This window comes from Carassius auratus, chromosome 46 (assembly GCF_003368295.1).
Source record: "Carassius auratus strain Wakin chromosome 46, ASM336829v1, whole genome shotgun sequence".
In the NCBI taxonomy this organism is placed as follows: Eukaryota; Metazoa; Chordata; class Actinopteri; order Cypriniformes; family Cyprinidae; genus Carassius; species Carassius auratus.
The window spans coordinates 11,560,289-11,582,989 of record NC_039288.1 but is presented as its reverse complement, the minus strand read 5'-3'; the positions used below and the strand labels follow the sequence as shown (position 1 = coordinate 11,582,989).

The window sequence follows — 22,701 nt, the reverse complement described above, 5'->3', positions numbered from 1 at the left end:
CTTACATTTGACAGTTTGTGGAAGCGACTTGTGTCTCTTAAGGCATTGCAATTCCAACAAAAGTCACAAGGAAAGCTTCATAACAGTCTCTTTAGTTGCATCTTAAAATCACAGCTGTATGAAATTTAGTAACTGAAGCACGAAGACGATCGCGCTTTACTAACTGAAATCAGCATGGACTGTTAAGAAACATGCTTAAAGCGAATAAAAACACTTGAATCAGACGGGTTTCATTTTGACAAACTTTATCAAAGGCAAGAAACTAAATGGATGTCATCCGTGAAGTGCACTGAACAGAACGATTTAGACACAGAGCTCACTTCCTGACCTGAAGGCATCGTTTAGCCTCAATACTATAAGAACACATGATCAGTCAGAAAGACTTCCCAGAAATTAGAAGATTCTCTATACTGGAGGTGGTGGGGGAATCAGAACTATGTTTGGTGTGTGAAAATATTGTTACAGTATAAGGAGCCTGTTCATAAAGTGCATTTCGCTTAAATGTCAATTTCTGTCTATAGTGATACATGGGACTGTACATGAAGGAAAGACACTGTTCAAAACAGCATGTGTGGAAGGAGGTCTGGCCCAGCAAAGACACATTCACAAACACAAACATGAAAAAAAAAAACCAAAAAAAACACTGACCAGAGTCGTCAGTATCTAGCACAGTAGTTCAGTTTTCTTGTAGAAGCACATTATGAGAAATAATGTATGATTCTGAACTTGGAAAAACTCAAAGATGAATTTTTCAAAGTTCTGAATTTGAAATGCATATGTTCTGATCACCATAACTGCTCCAAAAAACTATATTTACAGGATCTCTTTCAAAGTCACATACTTCATTTTTGTTTTATCTGATAAATGAATTGCTAAATAGCTTTACAGATCTCCCCAGTGCTTAATTCTTTGCGTAGCAGCTCAACAGAACACAGATTATGAATCATTACAGTGCTCTGGTTCATACTGAAACGGGGTTTTATTTAAATGTTTAAACCAGATACAGGAAAGAAAAGCTCTCTGAGTGGGACTGAACTAATGATCTTATGCTGATTGTATACCAGCTCGCATGGGCAAAAATCATGCAACGTCTCATGCTAGAAGCCTTCCCTTTTAAATTTAGTTAAAAAACAGAAATGAAAAATGGGGTGCATCACGCACATACTTAAAAAAAAAGAAAAAGGAAAACCCTTGTGACAAACGTTTATTGTAGGTCCATTTCCTAATCTGTTTGTCATCAGCACATTTCAAGTGTCTGTATCTGTATCAGTAGCTCTGAATGACTCAAAGAGATACTTCTAGCAGCGAAAGAGCAAAAGTCGGAGGGTGAGAGATGGGGATGTTGATGAATTTGGTTTTATATGAAATGTCTGAACACCCCTCTTCCCTACTCCTATCGGTCCATCTCGTCCAAGAGGGGATTGGCATCTCCAGCGATGGACATGGGTGTGCTCTCGATCATGGGGCTGGGTGAAGGTCGGGGCGTCATGCGGGGCGTCTTTTGCTTGCGCCGCTCGGCTTCTTTCTCCTGCAGCCACTGTTCAGCCATTTACCCCCAATCCACAGCAGTGTGGGAACTTGTCCTGCAGGGATCACAGACAACACTTTTAGTACTTTACTCTGTCATGGATAATGTACAAAGCACAGGTCTGAACAGATGCATCAACAACCGTTCATTCAGATTCAAATGCTTATCGCACTGATTATTTTTGGTGCGACAGTAAACATGGTTTTGCATTTTCAAGAAAGCAGTAGTAGCACTCACTTGGGCTGTGGCGTCCGCATTCTCGATGACGAGGATGATGGGGTGGAGGACGAACGCTGGTGGTGTCCGTGTGAGGACTGCGGGGTGCTGCTGGGATACTGGGGCGTGGTCATGGCCTGCTGCTGGCCAGGTGTGGTGTAAGAGTAGCTGGGCGTCATCATGGGTGTGGGCATTGGCTGCTGGTGCGTTGCAAACACCTTGAAAAAACAGGAAAAGAAGGAATATGAAATTTTAGCAGACCCGGTTATAAATCAATTCGTTGAATAGGTGACCGAGTGCAAATGTGCAGGTTTCTTAAATGATAAGTGCTGCTGCTGCCGCCACCTCCTGCACTGCTGCCGCCACTGTAACCATACTGACTGGAGGCCCACTGGGCCGGCGTCGTGTTGGGATTCTGGCCCTGGCCTGTAACCGCCGCTATGGCGTTGAACATCTGGGATGTCATGTTTCGTGGGAGAGCGTTGACGGCTCGAGTCAAGTCTGAGAGCGAGGGGACAGATTTTAAAATACATTTCTGAGAAGAGTTACTTCAGAAAATCCCTGTTGTTTTGAGGGAAGACATGAGTATTTCTGACATACCGGCAATGTTGATGTTGGCAGGTGTGGCGTTCACTGATGCTGGGGTTCTTGTTCTGCTGCTGGTCGGTGTGACTCCTTTAGAGAGACAATAAAAACATTACGTTACAAGGAAAAAGAACCATGCTAGGCTAGAGCGGGAGTGCAGATGGAGACTACTAACCTGGCACAGGATCCTGGTAGTGGTCTTTGAACCAGCGGAAGAGACCATTGACTGTAGGGAACATCTGAGAGCGATACCTAAAGCCATCTGGAGTGATGGTTACATACTCTATCCTACAAAAAAACAAAAGCAAACATTGACGAATGCATGATATATGCAAGTTGTGTCCTGCTTTGCTAGGGTAATGAGTGTTACCTTGGCTTCCCTCTCGGCTGGTAACCCAGCAGAAATTTGCCTGGCAGGTCTCTACAAGCTGAAACGAATGCACAACTGTGAAAGTGAAGTGACATTCAGCCAAGTATGGTGACCCATACTCAGAATTTGTGCTCTGCATTTAACCCATCCAAAATGCACACACACAGAGCAGTGAACACACACACACACACTGTGAACACACACCCGGAGCAGTGGGCAGCCATTTATGCTGCGGCGCCCGGGGAGCAGTTGGGGGTTCGATGCCTTGCTCAAGGGCACCTAAGTCGTGGTATTGAAGGTGGAGAGAGAACTGTTCATGCACTACCCCAACCCACAATTCCTGCCGGCCCGGGACTAGAACCCAAGACTAGAACCCACAACCCTTCGATTGGGAGTCCATTTAAAAATAATAATAATAATACCATAAATCAAGATAAAAAGAAAAGGAAAAGTGTTGGTGCTCAGAATGATAACACACCTTTCTATCACCTCCATTGCAGTCCTGGAAGTACTTGTGGCCGAGCAGATCTCGTGCAAATGCAGCCATAGGCTGGATATACCTGGCTGTGATTTCATCCAGATCCTAAAACTCCTGCAGGCAATCACGACTACCGTTAGATTTCTATTTTCAAAAATCCTGTTCTTTTAACTTTCTATTCATCAGAGAATCCTGCAAAAAACAACATCATGGTCAAAAAAAAAATTATGCAGCACAAATTTTCAACAATAAGAAATGCTCCATTGCATGCACCAAATTAGCATAATCAAATGATTTCTAATTAGTCATGTGACACTGAAGACTAAAGGAATGGCTGCTGAAAATTCAGCTTCGCATTACAGGAATAAATTATATTTAAAAAAAATATTAACATATGAAATGTATTTAAATAACTAACAATATTTCTCTACATTAACATGTTAAATAATTGCAGCCTTGGTAAACATAAAAAAAATTAAGAAATAATAAATAGTACATCTCAGACTTCAAACTTTTAAGCAATAGTTTACGTGCGACATACAGCAACAGCTCACCTCAGTGTTGATCCAAAGAGTATGCCCGAGGCTGAACACATTCTCTTTACCCTCCTCACGCACATCCACATGCTGATATATCCCATCAGCCACCTTCCATGTGACCGTCAGGTGGTTCTCCCCTTTACTGCTGGGTCGAATCACCACATCACCCTGGTCCATGGATTCCATCATCTTCTCCGCTTGTTTGAAGTTGATGTTGTGGAAGGACGGGTGAGCGATCACTCGCTTAATGTAAGCTAAAGACAGAAAAGCAAAAATCATAATACTTCAGAGAAAAAGGCACCACTTGAAAATGTATTTTGCAATCTCTCAAAGAGAAACACTGACTGGTTCTCTGCTGTTTCTTCTTTTGCTCCTCTTCCTGTTTCACATCATCTGCCTCAGCATCAAAATCATAGAAGGTATCTTTGGGAAGCTTCCATTCATTGTTCTTGTCACTCAGGTCAGACGTTCTACAAGTGAGATCCACGTTGAACTTCTCGATGTCAATCTTCATGATGCGGCAGTGCACGGTCATGCCAACCTAACAGCAGAGAACCAGACAAAAGTCAAGTATGTCCAGAAGAGATTTTCAGATTTCCTCATCCATTTTAAGGCTACATATTTATGGTTTGTATTGTTTATAAATATACACCAGATAGATTATAAAAAGCAAATATGAGATTTGCTCACCTTGACTCTCTCTTCAGGGTGCTTCACCACCTTGTCACTAAGAAACTTTGTCGGGATGAAGCCTGTGACAGCGTTATCTAACCTAGTTCTCACTCCGATGCCTTGCCCAGGGCAGGAGCCGCTGTCAAAGTGATTCCACACCTAAGAAAAACACAATATGAGATGAGATATGAACTTCACTTGTGTGCCTTAGCTAAAATGTAATTCTTTGGAAAGGTAACAGAACCAATTCCCACCTCACTGAGCTCAGGGAACTTGTCCTGCTGGCAAAATGGACACTGCCAGAGTCCCGTCTCATCATTACGGATGGCCTGGTCGTAACTCTCACCTTGTGGCCTTCTGTGAGCTATGCCAGTCACCGCACAGGTGATCATTTTACCTAGATGTGCACAGAGATTTAGGAAATTATTACCAACAGTGTCAAGACTGAAACATATGAAGGAGCACCAAAAATACCACTAAATACTAAGTATACAAATCTGTAGGTGTACAACTATAGATTACTCAGGGACGTTTTTAAAATATCTAAAAATGCTCAGGTATTATTTACCAATATAGAAGGTCTCAGGTGTCTCTTTGGTGAGCAGGTTAAAGACCTCCTCTGTGTTTGAAGGCCTGTACGGCGCTCTCAAATCTTTATATCTACAGCTAAGCTCTGCTCGAATGTCATACAGTGTAATTCCCTTATTACCATAACCCTGAAAGAAAGAAACAATAAATAACAATAAATAACCGTTAAGTTAAGTCAAGTGCCATTTATGTCCTCATATGCCGCTCTGCTAACAAAATATGTGGAAGTTAATTATTCAACGTTATGACAAAGCTCACCTGTCTCTCCAGCTCCTCAGCGAAGGCATCCAGATCCAGGTCCTTCAGCCTCTCTGGGTTCTCAAGAATCTCCTCTAGTGCTCCGGCTGGGTTGGCATCTTCTGCTGACTCGTCGTACTCTAGAGCATCCACTGCCATTTTACGTGCCCATTCGTATGTTTCAGGGTGCACCCGAGAACCGTCCAGGACCTCGATATAGGAGTCAGTGCTGCAGAATGAAAGACGGTGTTATTTCATCACATCTTCTGGCTGTATGCAGTATAATTCAGAGTAGGGCTGTGCGATTGATCCAAATAGTCATAAAATCACGATTCCTAAATCGCTTTATAGCACGATTTTCCACGGTCCTGACCTCCCGCAGTATGCTATCTGATCCAATCAGAATGCAGTGCGCCTAGCGCGAGAACTGAACAGACTGGGCATATATATGCCTAACTCCAGGTCAACACACTGTCTTTGATACGTTTTATTTCTGAGCCCATGTTAACGGATCAGACCATTCCCAATGCACGCGGTAAAAAGCTAGAAATAGAAACGTGCGAAAATATTTAATATCTAGCACATGAGCATAGAGAGAGTTGTGAGTGCACAGGACGCAGTTTAAGTGAGAGGTTACACGTTTTAAGTGCGTGCACTCTCTCCGAGCGAGAGCAGCGTGTATCAGAGCACGCGGGTCTGGTTTTGTTACAAAGCAAATGAAATCTGCGTGCGAGCAGAGAGATTCACGCTCGCGCATTATTTTATTGTGCTTTCGCGTTACAATAACGCCCTCTCGCTGCTGCTTCGGCATTGCATACACATACCGAATACACACTGCAGACGGAGTACGTGTGAACCTGTATAATGTATAACAAAAATATATTTCAACACCTGAGGCACGCTACAATGAGCTCTACGACCAATGCATGGCAAAAAGAAAAAAAAATCCTTGGACACGGGATTTATTTATTTATATATATTTGCCATATGTCTCTAGACGTTTTGTCACACCTTTACTTAATGATTATTTTGACTCATGTCTGTTCTACAGACATGTTACAACTTTTTGATAAAGCTCTTCTTGGTTTTCTTTTGGAAATAGATTTCAAATTCATACTGAATGCATTTATGACTGTAAAGCATATCTGGGTGTGTCAAAATCGTGATTAAAATCGAAATCACAAAATTGATCTTAGAAATTGCAATTGCGTTTTTTTTATTCCATATCGCACAGCCCCAATTCAGAGTCAGCTACCGTTCATTTACAAACATTACGTTTAGTATCTTACCTGTCTCCAAGAGAGGCAGTGTCAATCTTGATGAAACCAGCACAGTTAATAAAGACTTTGGGTCCCATGTGACACATGGTGACCAACTGGGTCCGGTTCTCCAACCTAGTGTTGTTCTGTTTAAGAATCTTAAGAACATCGGGAAAGATGCAGAAGATGATTTCAACATTTCATGATTGAGTTTTAGATAAACATCATAGAAACTTCTCAACCCTTAGCTAGACTAACATCGTGACTTTGTAAACAGAAAAAGGTGGGATCTTTGAAAAACAGCATGAATATCAAATACGAGGATACATTTTTAGAGAAAAAGGTCTAACCTTGAGCAGGTGTGAGCCTTTTCTAAGTCCAAGGCCACAGATGTACTGGACCAGGCTCTGGGTGTAAGGGTGAGCTATGGCCCGGTTCACATCCACACCAACCTCATTAGCCGCATTTCCACTGTCGGGCCAGTGCGAGCCAGGGCTTAAAGCGGGCCGGGCGGGGCTCATAGCCCCAGGCCAGTAGCACCGAGGCCAGAATAGCGCAGGGTTTCCACAGTGGAGCTTGAAGCACCGCTGCACGTCACTAAAACACGCTGTTTACACGCCTCTCAGAACAACGCCATGCAACCTCAAAATTTCACCAACAAAGAGAAGTTATCAGAAAACTAAGAAATAAGTCACTGGAACATGTGCGATCACAAAACGAACATGATAAAAGCGGCAGTTTGTTTGCATGCTTTGTTATATATTCAAATTCAAAAGCATCGATGTTTTAACTATAGATCATATTTATATACATTGATCATATTGATTTAATTTATCAGGACTCAAAATTATTCACACATAAATACACTTATGTCTATTTTATTTATTTATTTTTAACGCTCATGAAAATAGCCTGCTTGTTCAGTCGAGTCTGTTTCTGTTTATTAACCACAGTAGCCGTCACATTTAGAATGAATGATAATATCTCTATTTTTGTAAGCTCCCGAACAAAAACCATTATTAGGCTATATTCTTTTATGATAGGCAACGTGAGATAAACTCTCGAGATGAGGCTTGTGACAGATAATATTAAGTTACTTAATAAATACACGACTGTTGAGCTGACGTCTGATTTCTTCAAGCGTCATATTTTACCATGTTTACTATGGTAACAAGTTTAGCGTGCATATCTTTTTCATCACTTATAAATATTTCTGCCTTGTTTAGTGATTATAATCCACATCAGATCAAGTTATTTCAAACACTCCCTGCTGACTGAAAGAGAGTTTTGAGCTCGACTTATTTAAAAAAAAGTGTTTAATGCTGGTGTTAAAGCTGTTATCTTTCTGAAATGATCCTCAGCACAGACTCTCCATATTTATAAAAGCTCCCGAACAAAAATCATTATTATATTTTGATGATATGCAACGTGGAGCTAAACTCACGAAACAAGACGACAGATAAAATGTTACTTAATAAATACACAATTGTGATAGAGAATAAGAAGCTGACGTCTGATTTATCCAGGCGGTCATTTTTACCATGTTTACTATGGTAATGTTAATGTTTAGCGTGCATAGTCTTTTACATCACTTATAAATATTTCTGCCTTGTTTAATGATTATAATCCACATCGGATCAAGTTATGTCAAACACTTGCTGCTTACTAAGAGTGAGTTTTAAGCTCAACTTATTTTAAAACGTCTTTAATGCTGGTGTTAAAGTTGTTGTCTTTCTGAAATGATCCGCGCTCACGCTCTCCAGACACGGAGAAACTCCGCCTTTGTTCATAACCCCTCCTCTAGCCCCAGTTGGCCCGCTTTGGCCCAAGGATTTCGTCGGGCCGAAAAAACCTGGCCGTTGGCCCCGAGGAAGCCCCGGCGAGGCACGATCAAGCCCCGGAAGTGACAGTGGAAACGCGACTGGCCCTGGCACGCACTAGCACGCCCGGTCCTAGCTCGATAGTGGAAACACGGCTATTCACCCGGTTTATGAACTCACAGTAAAGAGCGCCCAGCAGCTCCTCTTTCACTACATGCTCCTGAGGAACATTTAAAAAGATAAAACATGATAAAGTATTGACAAGTTGACCTTAATGTCAAGCCTGTTTGAAAAAAAAAAAAAACAACAATACAAATTATTATCACCCACATACATGAAAAATTAGGTTCCGTAAATTAAAGACAACTAAAAGAAATAAGTCACAAAATAAGTCAATTTAAAACATGAAAATATAGTCAAAAGTAAAAAATATTTATTTTAAATTATGAACAGATACAATAAAGGCAATGAAAAATGATAATAAAATAACACTGACAGACATTGCGAGGCTGATTTCCACAAATACATGGAGCAAACCAAAATGTATTTAAAAGTAAATGGCAAAAAGAAGGTCAGGAGATGCAGGAATTTGCTTGTACCTGCAGGGGATGCAGTTTCAAACACAGGATGTCCTCATCGCTGCTACAAACTTGGGCAAACTCCACTAGTGGGTCCTGAATCTTACGAGCCACAGACACAGCCTGCCGAAGCAGAGGTGGATAGTCCCTGAAGTCCGCCTATAAGAAGAGCAGTATGTTTAAGAAACATTAGAAAAGGTATTAAAAGTACACAGCCTTCAGCATGGGTTTATGGGTAAATTTTCAGGTTTATCTCATTGCATGGACCTCAGACTTCTTGCCATTCATATAAAGCATAGCCAGTTCGTTGTCCACCAGATCCACCCCCACCGCAGGCAGAGACGAGTCCTGCTCCAGCTCACTGATGGTGCGCTTGATGTCCTCCATCACCATATGAGCATCACTACAAACATCCAAATAAAAACATCAGCATGCTGGCGTCCTAAGAAAGATTAAAACTTGCAAACAGCATTTTTAAAATCCAAAAGCACAATAATGAACACACCGATTCTCCCCAGCAACAGCGACAACATGTGGCTTCTTACTAAGGAGGAATTTCTTGAGGTTTTCAATATCTTGAAGCTATGGAAACAACAAACACAATACAGATGTCAATTGGAATGAAACAGCTGAACAGTAAATGATTCGCAGGCCTTCGGTTTCTTCACCTTCTTCTCTCTTTCATCCTCTCTCCATGCATTCCTCCTCTTCAGGAAGTAAGGAAGCCTGAGGAAGTCCACAACCTCTCCTTCACCATTAATGAGGGAGCAGAACACTGGTGTATCCCTATAAAAACAAAACAAGCAAACACTAGCAGATACCATTCAAAAGTATGAATGGACTGAAAATATATATATCCTGGCTGACACTGATAAATATAAAAGTTGATAAATATATAATGATGTTATGGCCAATAATATATAATTTTACATTTTTTAATATGAAATTGAGATTCAATTTAAGTGAGCATTAAATTACCTAAATATAAATTAAATATTCAATATTATGATGTTTATATAGTGCAGGGGTGTCAAACTCAATTCCTGGAGGGCCACAACCCTGCAGAGTTTAATTCCAACCCTGCTCCAACACACATACCATGTAGTTTCCAAATAAACCTGAAGGACTTGATTACCGTATTTTTCGGACTATAAGTCTCATCAGTCAAAAAATACGTCATGATGAGAAATAAAACATAAAAGTCGCACTGGACTATAAGTCGCATTTATTTAGAACCAAGAACCAAGAGAAAACATTACCGTCTACAGCCGCGAGAGGGCGCTCTATGTTTTCAGTGTAGACTACAGGAGCACTTAGCAGCATATAGCGCCCTCTCGTGGCTGTAGACGGTAATGTTTTCTCTTGGTTCATTTCTCTTGGTTCACGTCAAATTAATTTTGATAAATAAGTCGCACCTGACTATAAGTTGCAGGACCAGCCAAACTATGAAAAAAAGTGTGACTTATAGTCTGGAAAATATGGTAGCTATATCAGGTGTGTTTATTTGGGGTTAAATCTAAACTCTGCAGGCCTGTGGCCATCCAGGAACTGAGTTTGCCACCCTTGATATAGTGCGTCTCTTTTTAAAATAATGTAAAATATTCTCTCACTCTGAACACTCAAGTACCTGCCGGAAGCAAATGCCACCCCGAGTACACGGATACCCTTTCCTTGCGACTCATCCATAAGGTCATCGTCCTCCTCTACCTGCTGATCAGGCCGATAAGGAGCCACCTTCAACCAGTTATACAGCTTCTTGCAGCAAGACTACCACAGACACAACAAACACAAATCAATTTGTTATAGCCTACCGTTTGGTATAGAAAGGGCTTTGTTAGCTTTCGAAGGTAATGTATTGCATGCAACATGGCATCAACGTGGCACCTTAATAATATTGTCCTTGGCTTCAGTGACGAGCTTGTTTTTCAGTTCCTTGGCCATCTGAGGATACAGGAACTGCTGCAAGGACCGTTCAATGGCAAGAGTTCTCTGCTTGTTCCACTCCTGCACCTGGTGACTGAACTCATCCCTGTAGTAGAACTGCTTAATCTCATCAAAGTAGGTCTGATCTCCTGCGTACCTGTGGAGATGGCAAACAGAACCGCTCTGTATCTCTTGTCTAATGATCCTTGATGCTGAATTCAAGTTTTGATCTCAAGCTAATATTTTCAGGACATAACTATACCCTTTGACTCCCACAAGGTCAATGCAGATGTCTATGGCGAGCAGGCCTTCCTCCTCAGCCAGCCACATCTTCAAGAACTGATCTCCACTGAGCTCTTTCACAGGCTTGTTCTTGAGATACTTGAAGGAATAGGCATAGTGCGCCTCATCCACATCCTAGGAAACATGACAGACATTAACTGATGGGGAATTCCTGACGAACGAGCAAGCGATGCATTTGGCATATCACTTCAGGCTGGGTTTGAATAGAAGGCCAAGTTTACTACAATAGCACAGCAAAAAAGCTGCCTACAATACACACCTAAATACCACAACTGAACATTCTAGCTAAAGCTCTAACACTGGGAACAGCTGTGAAGGTTGATATTCTGCTAATACCCTTTCCTTGATGTACATTGTTAAGTGAAAAGAGTAGAAGATAAACAAAAACACAACAGTTAATTAAATAATGGTAAAACACATTATAAGGCAAGTCTGTAATTCCTAATCAAATGCTAAGTACCAACCTTCTTGCCCTTCTTAGTTGGCTTGATGTTAATCTTGGCCCTCTCCTGGAAGGTCTGTCTGAGCACATGCCTGACGAGCGGTTCACGGGCAATCTGCATGGCCACCATGTAGCGAGCACCTTCCAGAACAGCCTCCGGGCTGTTAAATTGACTATGACAACATTTGATTTATGAATAACCATGCAAAATGCTATCTTTTTATTTAATAAGCAGTGGGTTAAAGACTTTTGAGAGGTAAAAACCTCAAGTTTGCATCGATCCATTACCTGCACACGTAGTCCTTGGACAGTTCCAAAGGCTCGGCAGGAAACTGCTCCGTTTCGTGCCTCTGATAACTGTCTCGCAAGTTTTCTCCAAACTGCTCTGGTGTCAGACCAAACTTCTTGGCAAGACCATCTAAAACCACGTCATCAGATGTATGCATGTGTGAATTCCTAATTGAAATACACTGCAGTTATCCACAATATTAGTTATCTGTTAAAAGAATATCTCTCACACAAAATATGTTACTATAAATACAATAAATATGCTCCTTTATGTTTATATTCTTAAAATACATTTTTTTTGCAGAATGCAAAAGGGAATATGTTCAGCATGTATGACTCAGCCAGCAGAAATAAAAGGAAAATATATATGGTTATGCTTATTTATATATATATATATATATATATATATATATATATATATATATATATATATATATATATATATATATCAAAGATGTACACACCAAGGCCTGCGCTCTGACAGATGCTGTACATATCTCTACGGGAAGCTTGTTTTAGATTTGGACCCTTATGCTCATCTTCTTCCTCTTCTTCCTCCACTTCTGCCTCTTCTCCTAGCAGAATAGAAACTGTTTTAGTCTAACGCATGGCTTGACCATTATTTTAGCAACTTGTTCAAAGAAAACACAGCTGTACCATCTTCCTCTGACACTTCCTTGATCTTTTTCAGTTTCTTTTTGCTGGCCTTGACTGCATTCTGCATCTTGGGAATGTCTTGGCCATAGTAGAGCAGGAAGTGGTGGTAGACGTCTCCCAGCTCATCAAGAGACTGGACGTCTTTCAGCCTGTCAAAGCAGGAAGCGTAAGTGAATACTGTTGACACAGCATAAAATGTTAGAAAGCTTGTTAGGTTTGTAGTCCTACCTCTCCATATCAGCAGTGTCTAAGGGACGAGTCGAGTCTGCCAGTGGCTTGTCAGGGTCAGCTGAGATCTGCTCGAACTGATAAGACTGCATCCTCTGGAAAAGACGTGTCAGGTTCTGCTTTCTGGTCTTCAGCTGAGTCCACTGAGGAGGACAACATAAACAGCCATAATTCATTTTCATATTAAAAAAGCAGCAGCAACAGCAACCACAATGCATTTAGAGAACATTTTGACTAGCCCTTACCTTCTCATCCCACTGCCACACCTTCCACAGGTCATTAATGTTCAGCTCTGGTTCCACATACTCCTTTCTGTAGAATGCAATAAAGGGAACCTGGAAGATGGAAGAGAGAAGAGATAAAAACAGATGATCGGTCAGCCACGTTTATTACACCCTGTTTTTTTTCCTCTAAGACTATACCTCAAAGTGTTGGTTCCGCATGAAGTTCAGTGCTTCTTTGATTTTAGCAATGGTATTGGGACCCTTTCTGCTGAAATTGGTGGTTGTCCCACGATCCAGGTAGTCTGTGCTCTCCTGCAATGCAAATCAAGCATCCAAATTAGCTTGGTGCCATAACAACATGCTTAAAAAGTCAGGTTACACAAATAACCAGTTCTGACCTGCATGGAGATGGTCGGTGTGGAGAAGGCATTCCTGTAAATCCATTCAGCTTCTTCCTCCAGCTCATCATCCTCAGCAGGCTTTACAGGGATTGCCCTCAACTGCAAATGACAAGAGGTTATGAAATATCCACCCATGAAAGGAAACACACTGGTGCAGGGGGACTGTAGAAGTTTCTGATCTCCTTCACATGGGACGGGATACTGCAAATGAAAGGTATATACGCAGGCTAACACTGATTTATACCTGGAATCTTTCTGGCATGTCTGTGGAGCGGATCTCATTGTCTTGATCGGTCATGTGGCTGCTCTCCAGCTCGCTGGGCTCATAGATCTCAAATATGCTACGACGACCAACTCTTCTCTTGGTCTGCTTCTTTGGCCGATCCCATGACTCTTCATCCTGGTCCTCTTCTTCCTCTTCTGCATTATCATACGCCTCAGTGTCAAACTCGGCAAAGTCAAAATCCATTAGACTTCAGAGAGAAGTCCATATTTACATAATTCAACCACTGTTTACAGTTTACACCACTTACGCATTAGTGTAGCCAGGGAATTTCTTTCCTTTCTTTTTCTTGATGGGCTGTCCATCATCATCATCCACAATGAAATCATCAATATCTGCAAAGATTAAAGAAAAAAAAAAGAAAAAGCGACAAAATTCCACAGAATTCTAGTATCCAAATTCAAATCGATGATGAATAGGGTAAATGTCTTTCCTACCAGATTCCTCATCATCTTCCTCCTCTTCGTCATCTCTAGGGTGAAGTGTGTCCACAGTCTCTCCATCCTCCACCTCTCCATCTCCATCACCATCCCCAGTGAAGATCTCATCAGCGATCATGTCTTTCTCATCATCTTCCCCTTCATCATCCATGGTTTGCACACGCGAGTACTTCTTTTTCTGAACATTTTTTTTTACTTCATTAGTTCAATCTGATCTTCAATATTCTCTTCTTCCTCTTCTTCTTCTGGAGACATCCACAACACAGAACACAAGCAATGACACAATGTGCCAATAACAACAGAACAGAACCTGTTATAAGAATTAATTAAGTTAAACAGTAGTGCACCAACACATGATTTCTTACCATCTTCTTCCATAAACTTCTGTGTCTTCTTGGGCTTCAGGTTTTTTCTCCTCGAATTCCTCTTCTGACTCCTCAGCCTCGCTCTCGATGAAGTCAGACATGTTTGCAAGGCCTGTGTGAAAATTCAAACAGTTTTTCATTTGTTTTTTACAGTATGGCTGTGACTTTAGGATGACATTCAAAGGGGTAGCAGTAATTACTGTAACAAAGAGTCAAATGTTGTATTGGCAAGATTACAATTCCCTTGTCATAATCAGTAAAATTCAGTTCAGTAATTATAACAATAACAAGTCATGCATCTGACACATCTCTTGAAGTAAACAAAATACTGACAGAGATCAGCTTCACTGGTGGCTTAACTTGATTGTTATTGAACTAGATATACAAAACAGCACTTTGTCTGTCTTATTTGATATGTTTACACGTTTGATGTTTACATGTTATGATACAACATCAGAATCCTAATTGTGCGAGTGCAGATCTTTTTAGATACCAAAGCACACATCAAGATGAACTTGAGATCCATGTGCTTAGCCAGATTTCATCTGCGACAAAGAATTTAGGACGCATGAATACGAAGATTATAGGTACTAAGAAACACACAGAAAGCTAGAGATGGATCAAACGTAAACGGTAACAAAACTGTTTTATTTTTAAATAATTACGTAACGACTCTGTCCGTGGCACTGTGAGAACTCAAAGCCCTAATGCTAAAAGCTAGACTGGTTCTTGACTGACATTAAACACCGAACACGAAAGCGCACTTACTTTTCCTCGCGAGGAAGCTAAACTAAACACTTGAAAATATGCGCTGAGATGCAGAACAAAGCATCACTTTTGAAAAAGCTGGAGAGTGACAACAAAAAAATGGCTAAGAGCTACTGACGAGATTCTGTTTCCAGTTTACAATTATTTAACTTCCACTCAGGATGAATAATAAATTATTCATTCTTAAATGTTAAAATAAACAGTAACTAAGATGAATAAATATTTTTGAATTATTTGTCATTGTTAGTTCAGGTTAGCTTATGTAGTTAACTAATGTTAATTTGAACCTAACATTGTAAAATGTTACCGATACATAGCTTCCTGGTGCAAAATAAGTAAACTAACTAACATTAACTTAATTAAACTACCACTTCAACCATTTTAAAATATGATTTTACAACCATACCCGACAATGATGTCTCTCCGAGCCTGAAGACGGCGCTCTGTATTTGAGTGTGTCATGCGTTCAATGTGACGTCATGCAGGGTTTTTAACGCTTAGTTTTTCCTTTGGGCTCAGCAAGCCATGGGCAGTTCAGGATTATTGCGGGTCCAGTTCCCTATAACAGTATTATTGTCATGTATGTTTACATTGTCCTCCGGCAGTGAAATGAGTTTTGTAACGTGCGGGTCGGTGGTGAAGCTGCTCAATGTGAAACACAACGTCAGGTTACACTCTCACGATGTGCGCTATGGTTCTGGTGAGTGACTTTCATTCACAAGGCTCCTCGTCACATCTATACAGCAGTAATATAAACATTCGATGTGTTATAAAATATTTCATTTGAAAAATCATTGAATTAACATTATATAATTAGTTTGTAAAAAAAATATATACTGTAGGGTTAAAAGCATAGACTGTTTGGGATCGGTAAGATTTGTTTTTATTTTTTTTGAAAAGGCAGCATTTCTTTGATCGAAAAATACAGTATAAACAGTGTTGTGAAATACTTGTACAACTTAAAATCGCTGTTTTCTATTTTTTTAAATATATAATAAATATGTATATATAGAAATTTAATGTATTGCATTGATGGCAAAGCTGTAATTTTAGCATCATTACTCCAGGATTCAGTGTCACATGATCGCTTAGAAATCATTCGAATGTGTTAAGAAACATTTCTTATCAAAGTTCAAAACAGCTTAATATTTTGTGGAAACCTTTTTTTTCAGGATTCTTTGATGAATCTAAAGTTTGAAATAACAGCATTTATTTGTAATATATTGTTCTTGATATAATGTCTTTATTTTTACTTTTGATCAAATTAATGCGTGCTTGCTTGCTGAATAGAAGAAGCAGCAGCAGCATGACCTGTGAATGTTGATTCCAGGTAGTGGTCAGCAGTCGGTGACTGGTGTGACCACAGCGGAGGACAGTAACAGTTACTGGAGTGTGCGGGGCACCAGTGATGCCGCATGTCATCGAGGGACTCCCGTACAGTGTGGACAGAACATCCGATTGACCCATGTGAACACGGGCCGCAATCTACACAGCCACTACTTTACTTCACCTCTTTCTTCAAATCAGGTTTTAATATTTCAGCTTTTATACACACTGTAATGTAAAGGTACTGTATGCAGAGTTTTGATGTTAAATTTTACTCAAAATCTCATCCCATTTAGGAGGTCAGTGCCTTTGGTGAGAACGGCGAGGGTGACTATTTGGACGAGTGGACGGTTCTGTGTGCAGGCTCTGTGTGGCAGCGGGAGGAGTCCGTTCGGTTCCGCCACACGTCCACTGAGGCTCTGCTGTCTGTGACGGGGGAACAGTACGGCAGACCCATCCACGGCCAGAGAGAAGTGCACGGCATGATGGTCAGCAGCTCACACAGCTACTGGAAAACAATGGAGGGCGTCTTCATGAAACCCAGTCAGACTGGATCCAGGGATTTCAGCATACATACTGAGTTTTAGAGAAACGCTTCATACAAGCTGAATCTGCTGGACTCTTCATTTTATAGGGTCCTGTTGTTTGTTTTTCTTTATTGCTGGTCCAGAAGAAGAGCCTTGAGCTGTTATGAAAAACAGTTTCATAATCAAACTGTGCCTCATGGTCATTTTTGAAAGCTTTAAGCATATCGTTTTATTTTGCACAGCATACACTACTGTTCAGAAGTTTGGGGTCAATAAGGATTATTAAGGTTTTGTCAAAAATATTAAGCATCACAACTGTTTTCAACATTGATCTTAATTAAGAAATGTATTTTGAGCACCAGATCAGCACATTGGAATGATTTCTGAAAGATCATGTGACACTGAAGACTTGAGGAATGTTTGCTCATAAGATTAAAAATATAAGATAAAATGCAGCCTTGGTGAGCATGAGATAATTCTTTCAATAACTTTTTTTTTTTTCTACTGACCCCAAACTTTAAAAGGTAGTGTATAATAAGACAAACTGAAATTTTATGAAATTTTTTTTTTTTTGATTTTTGAAATTCAGAAAAAAAGACACTTAGCATTTAAAGCAATTTTTTAAAGTTGATTCCACAATCTTACAGATTTCATAATTATAACGCAAAGTTCAGTGTTTAAGCTTGCAGCATGGACATTTTGTGCTCACCTTTGAGAATATCTAATGGCCATTAATACAGAAATATCATTACCATCTATTTGCATCTAGCTCAAGTCATATTTAATTAAAAAAGAACATCAAATCTTTAAGTCATAAAATTGGGCCACAGCTGTTCTAGAAAAAAAAACTTTTAAATCTAAATCCTGTCAAATCTAAATGAATTGCACACCAGAACTAGCTGGAATTCACTTGAATTGCTTGAAGCTGACCTCAGAGTAGAAATACTACAGCAGCACTGCCACTTGATGTAGCAGCAGCATTAACATTAATCTCATTGAGGGATTTGCAGTAATGTGGTGCTATGTAATGATGATTTAGGCTATTTTTCTAAAGGAAGCTGTGAGTTTCTTATAACAAAATCTCCTTTACTCCTTTCAGTATCATACTTGCACACCTGAGTATTACACCTAACATATTTTTTTAGTGTTACACAAATCATCCATTGTTGTCTCTAAATGTAAAATAAATTAAGTGCCTTTTTACACATTTACCATGATTACATCTACTGTAGATGCTGTAATATTTGAAGTGACCTGTAAACTTCTTTTCTGTTTACGTGGTTGAGGTCACAGCTGTACTACAGTACTTACACCGTACCAGCTGAGAATCATTAGTACCGACTATGAAGTATTAAACAGCCTTTAGAGTTTATTACCTCAGACAGGTGGTTTGTGTAAACATGCTATTTTGTAGATGCTTTAAATTAAAGATATCAAGACTGGTTTATTAAGAAATGGTGCTGCCTTTTTATCTTTTATCAGGAAAAGGGATAAAGTCATTTATTTGTCATTTGTACAGGTAACATTGGGTTCACTGGTGCTGACATGCTTATGAAGTGGCTCAAAAACTGACGGTTTTAGTTATTATTTGTGGAAAATCCAATGCTTCCCCCTACTGGCCTAGGCAACAATAACAATAAATATTCTATAAATTTATCATCATCAGTAATTGGGTGCAAAGACATACTGTCATGTTCAATAATAACTTTCTTTTTATTTTTCATAAACTTTACGTGTAATGATCATAGACTGTATAAAAACAGTAACGATGCATTTTTGTTTAGAAACCATATTGCTTTAATCTGTCAATCCACATCCTGCATGCAATATGAATACGGTTTTGCATATTAATAACCCTTCTCTTGATATACTCCGTAAAAAGACATTCATATAAAATGTTATTTGGCATGCTTTTCAAATTCAGGTGAAGTTAGGATCTGGATTGAGAGTAAATTAAATAAAAAAATTCCATCAACCTTTGCAAGATTAAAAAAAGTAAAATTGAAAACAAATAGTATTAATCAACGAAATATAAAATACAGTAGCAAATAAAATATTACCAAATTATATATCCAAAATGCCCATAAACTAAAGGGTAATTTTCGGAGAATGTAGATTCTAATAAGATGGCAACAAGCAGGGGGATACATAGAATAATGGCTAGTAAAAATAATGATACACTTTAAATTGATATATATATGGAATTTACACTGTATTTCACGTTTCCAGCTTCTTTTTGGTAAAGGTTCATTTGTTTCTTTTTCTTTATTACTAGTGTCACTTGTTTACCTCGGTCATGTCATATTTCTACATCAAATATCCACTAGATGGAGCCATTGATTTGGAAGGATCCTCGATTCAAAGCACAGACTGATGGAATAAAACTAAAGACCAGTCCTCATTCAAACCATTCTGTCACATTCTGGAAAACTGACAGGAACTTTGTCCAGTAAACGCTTCCCCATTATCCGCTTTTGCTTTGTGGTGTATTTTGGCACAGAATGCTGGTACTGTTTCATATAAGATTTGCTCACAGGAAGAAAACAATGGGAGTTCAGCCATTCAGACTGATGCTCTCAGCAAATGCCTGCAAGCAGTACAGACCTTGGAAAAGCACTGCATTAGTGCTCTGAACATGCAATTATGACACAGACAGACAGACAATCCAAAGACAACTTTTGCGTGGCACTATAAATACACATGCAATATACACGGGATCCATGACAAACGTCTGTATACACAATAGTAGGAAACACAGGGAAGGGGATTGATGTGCACAAACATTATAAATATATAGACAAACAGGTAAACAAATCTTTATATTACACACAGACTGTAACTGTAAAAGAAAAAGTGCTATTTTAGAGACTGACCAGTTTACTTCTGGTTGATTCAGAGCAATTTGAGTTGCATTCACGGACTCTCTGAGCCTGAGAGTGAGTAAAAACTCAAAGTGGACCAAAAAGTCCAACTATGTAGCATAGACACTTCCGCAGAAGTTCAGTGTCATATATTTTAACCAGACAATATGTGCAGACATTTAGAAGACCTAGATAGTATATTTGAAATCAAAGAGAGTATTATACTCACTTCTTTTGTTTAGATACACAAAATGAGAGATTTGTGTAATGGCACGACTGAAACAGACTTCTAATTTTGATTACAAAAAATGATCCTGTTTACCCATAATGCACAAGGTGTATCACAAAATATTAAAGAAAATTTGCATAATGAGATGTGTGGAATTTAATTTAATCCCACTTTCTTTGCAGAATTTGGAAAGCCACAATGCATTTGTAACTAAAATTATACAATTTAAAATTATTTTTTTACCATGCCATTTATTCATGAATTTTCAGCAGCCATTCAGCAGCCAGTCTTCAGTGAGACACGATTCTTCAGAAACCATTCTAATATGCTGATTTGCTGCTCAAGAAACTTTTCTTATTATATTATCAATCAGAAAACAGTTGGGCTGTTTCATATTTTTGTTGAAAGAGGGATGCTTTTTATTCAGGATTCTACAAATTGATGACTAGAAAAAAAAAAAAAAACAGATTTGATTTGAAATGGATTTATGTAGCTCCGCACATGAAACTGATTAAAATGTATTTCCTTCATTCTCTCATTTTAGTTAAATCATGGCCACATGGCCTTATTATTTTGTTCCCTCACTTTAGTTCATAATTGCCATGTTGTATTTATTAATTTCCATATTTTGATTATCAAACCAAAGAGATTAGTACAACGTGGCCACAAATTACTAAAACAAAACAAATTTAACTAAAATGAGGGAACAAATTTTAGGTCATTGAACAAATTCTTAATTCATGGTCTATATATATATATATATATATATATATATATATATATATATATATATATATATATATATATATATATATGACCATATATATATATATATATATATATATATATATATATATATATATATATATATATATATATATATATATATATATATATATGACCATATATATATATATATATATATATATATATATATATATATATATATATATATATATATATATATATATATATATATGACCATATATATATATATATAACCATATATATATATATATATATATATATATATATATATATATATATATATTCCCACGTGTCAGGCAGGACTCTTTATATATCAGTATATAATTCTTAACATTATAAATGTCAGAATTTTCACTATTGATCAAATAAATATATATATTTTTTTCTCTCTCTCAATTATGCTAAAGTAAAGCATATATGCAATATAAATAAATTTGCCCAAAATTACGGTTATTTTGCATTTTTTGAATTCAATGTAAAAATTCCTTTAGTATTGCTGGTTCAATAAAAGGAGGAGAAAAAAAATCTGCTGAAATACTCAAAAGTATTTCACTCAAAAGGTCAAAATGCACTGTGGGATACAGTACTCCATGCAGATCCTGATGTAGCCTGTGTATTTGGTTAATTTGAAATTTCCCTATCTATTCCAAAAATACCCAGTCCCTTCAACATTAAACAATAACTTCAATAAATTCCATAAATAAGCTTCAACAATGCAATGCTGTGAAGAAAACATACAGTGTATTTGAGATGAGCATGCACACGCTCTTGATACCAGACATCCTGCAGTGGCTCCATTGGACAGGCTGCCAATCACGCCTCATTGTTCCCTTCTGACATGACTTGGAGTGAGATAAAGTACAAAGTCGTCGCATTTCAAAGACAGGGAATGAGAAAAACACACAGTGCAGAGGGACACAGGATGTTATTGCATTAAATGGTATTCAGTGTGGAGCCCTTGCATGTCCCTGTCAAGATGATGATGAAGGACCTCTCTCACTGCCGTTTCAGAGTCTGTCACAATTACAATCGCTATAATAAATATAAAAAACAAAACTTGCTTCACATCCTCTGCTCCCCACGCTCTTCAAACTACAAGAAAGTGGAGTTTTTGATGCATGTTTCTTAAGAGAGGTCAGACCAAGCAGGGTTCACAGTGGGCGGGGCTACTCCATGCCATTCCGTAACATCTGATTGGCTGCGATAAGCATGACGCTGATGATGAAGGCCATTGCAAAAGCACAGATGAGGCTCTTGCGGACACACGTCTGACGATTCTTCTTTTTCGAATGCACTGATGGAGTAGAACAGAACATATGTGAAAGAGCATTAATGAGAAGAGATGACAGCACACTGAGCATAAGCCATCCCAACAATGATCCAGCAGTGCTGCTGATCTCTGTGCATAATGACAATAATGAAACAAAACGTGTGGCTCTGATGAGCTGCTTCACCGGACTAGACACATGCATGATTGCACACACACACACACACACACACACATAGAAATAATTGTTCAGGGGAAACTGTTTAAGGGCACAGTGTGGGTCAATAAAACATACATTTAAAAAAAATTGTGACAGACTAATTGGATTTTGAGGCATGAAATTGTTCTTTTTTTATCAGACCTACATCAATTCAGTTTGTGTTGTTATTCTGTGTTGCATATTGAGATTAAATATTGAACTGCTGAAACGTAATTGGATAAAAGTATTTACAAAATTTCCCCTGTTTCAGAATACCATTAATTCCTTTTAGTTCTGTTGGCTGATGAAAACATCTGGTTCAATAATTCTTC

At 38.7% G+C, this 22,701-nt stretch overlaps 2 protein-coding genes and 1 pseudogene across 3 annotated transcripts in view; 1 reads left to right on the top strand and 2 right to left on the bottom strand.

The window, feature by feature from the left end:
- Positions 1-960: 960 nt before the first annotated feature.
- Positions 961-14,525, bottom strand: LOC113064180 (transcription elongation factor SPT6-like; annotated as a pseudogene).
- Positions 14,526-15,640: 1,115 nt separating this feature from the next.
- Positions 15,641-20,658, top strand: LOC113064179 (stromal cell-derived factor 2-like). The gene is made up of 3 exons (XM_026234803.1): positions 15,641-15,892; positions 16,523-16,719; positions 16,815-20,658. Exons 1-3 carry the CDS (start codon positions 15,718-15,720, stop codon positions 17,103-17,105), a joined length of 663 nt encoding a protein of 220 aa, XP_026090588.1. The 5' UTR covers positions 15,641-15,717; the 3' UTR covers positions 17,106-20,658.
- Positions 20,659-21,256: 598 nt separating this feature from the next.
- LOC113064178 (calcium-binding protein 8-like) overlaps positions 21,257-22,701 on the bottom strand; it is a 33,176-nt gene continuing 31,731 nt past the window's right edge. Inside the window, exon 6 of one of the 2 annotated variants that reach the window (XM_026234801.1) lies at positions 21,257-22,197. In XM_026234801.1, coding sequence (XP_026090586.1) covers positions 22,070-22,197 — 128 coding nt within the window. In that variant the 3' untranslated portion in view covers positions 21,257-22,069. The remainder of the gene's footprint in view (positions 22,198-22,701) is intronic. The other variant, XM_026234802.1, reaches the window with a different exon arrangement.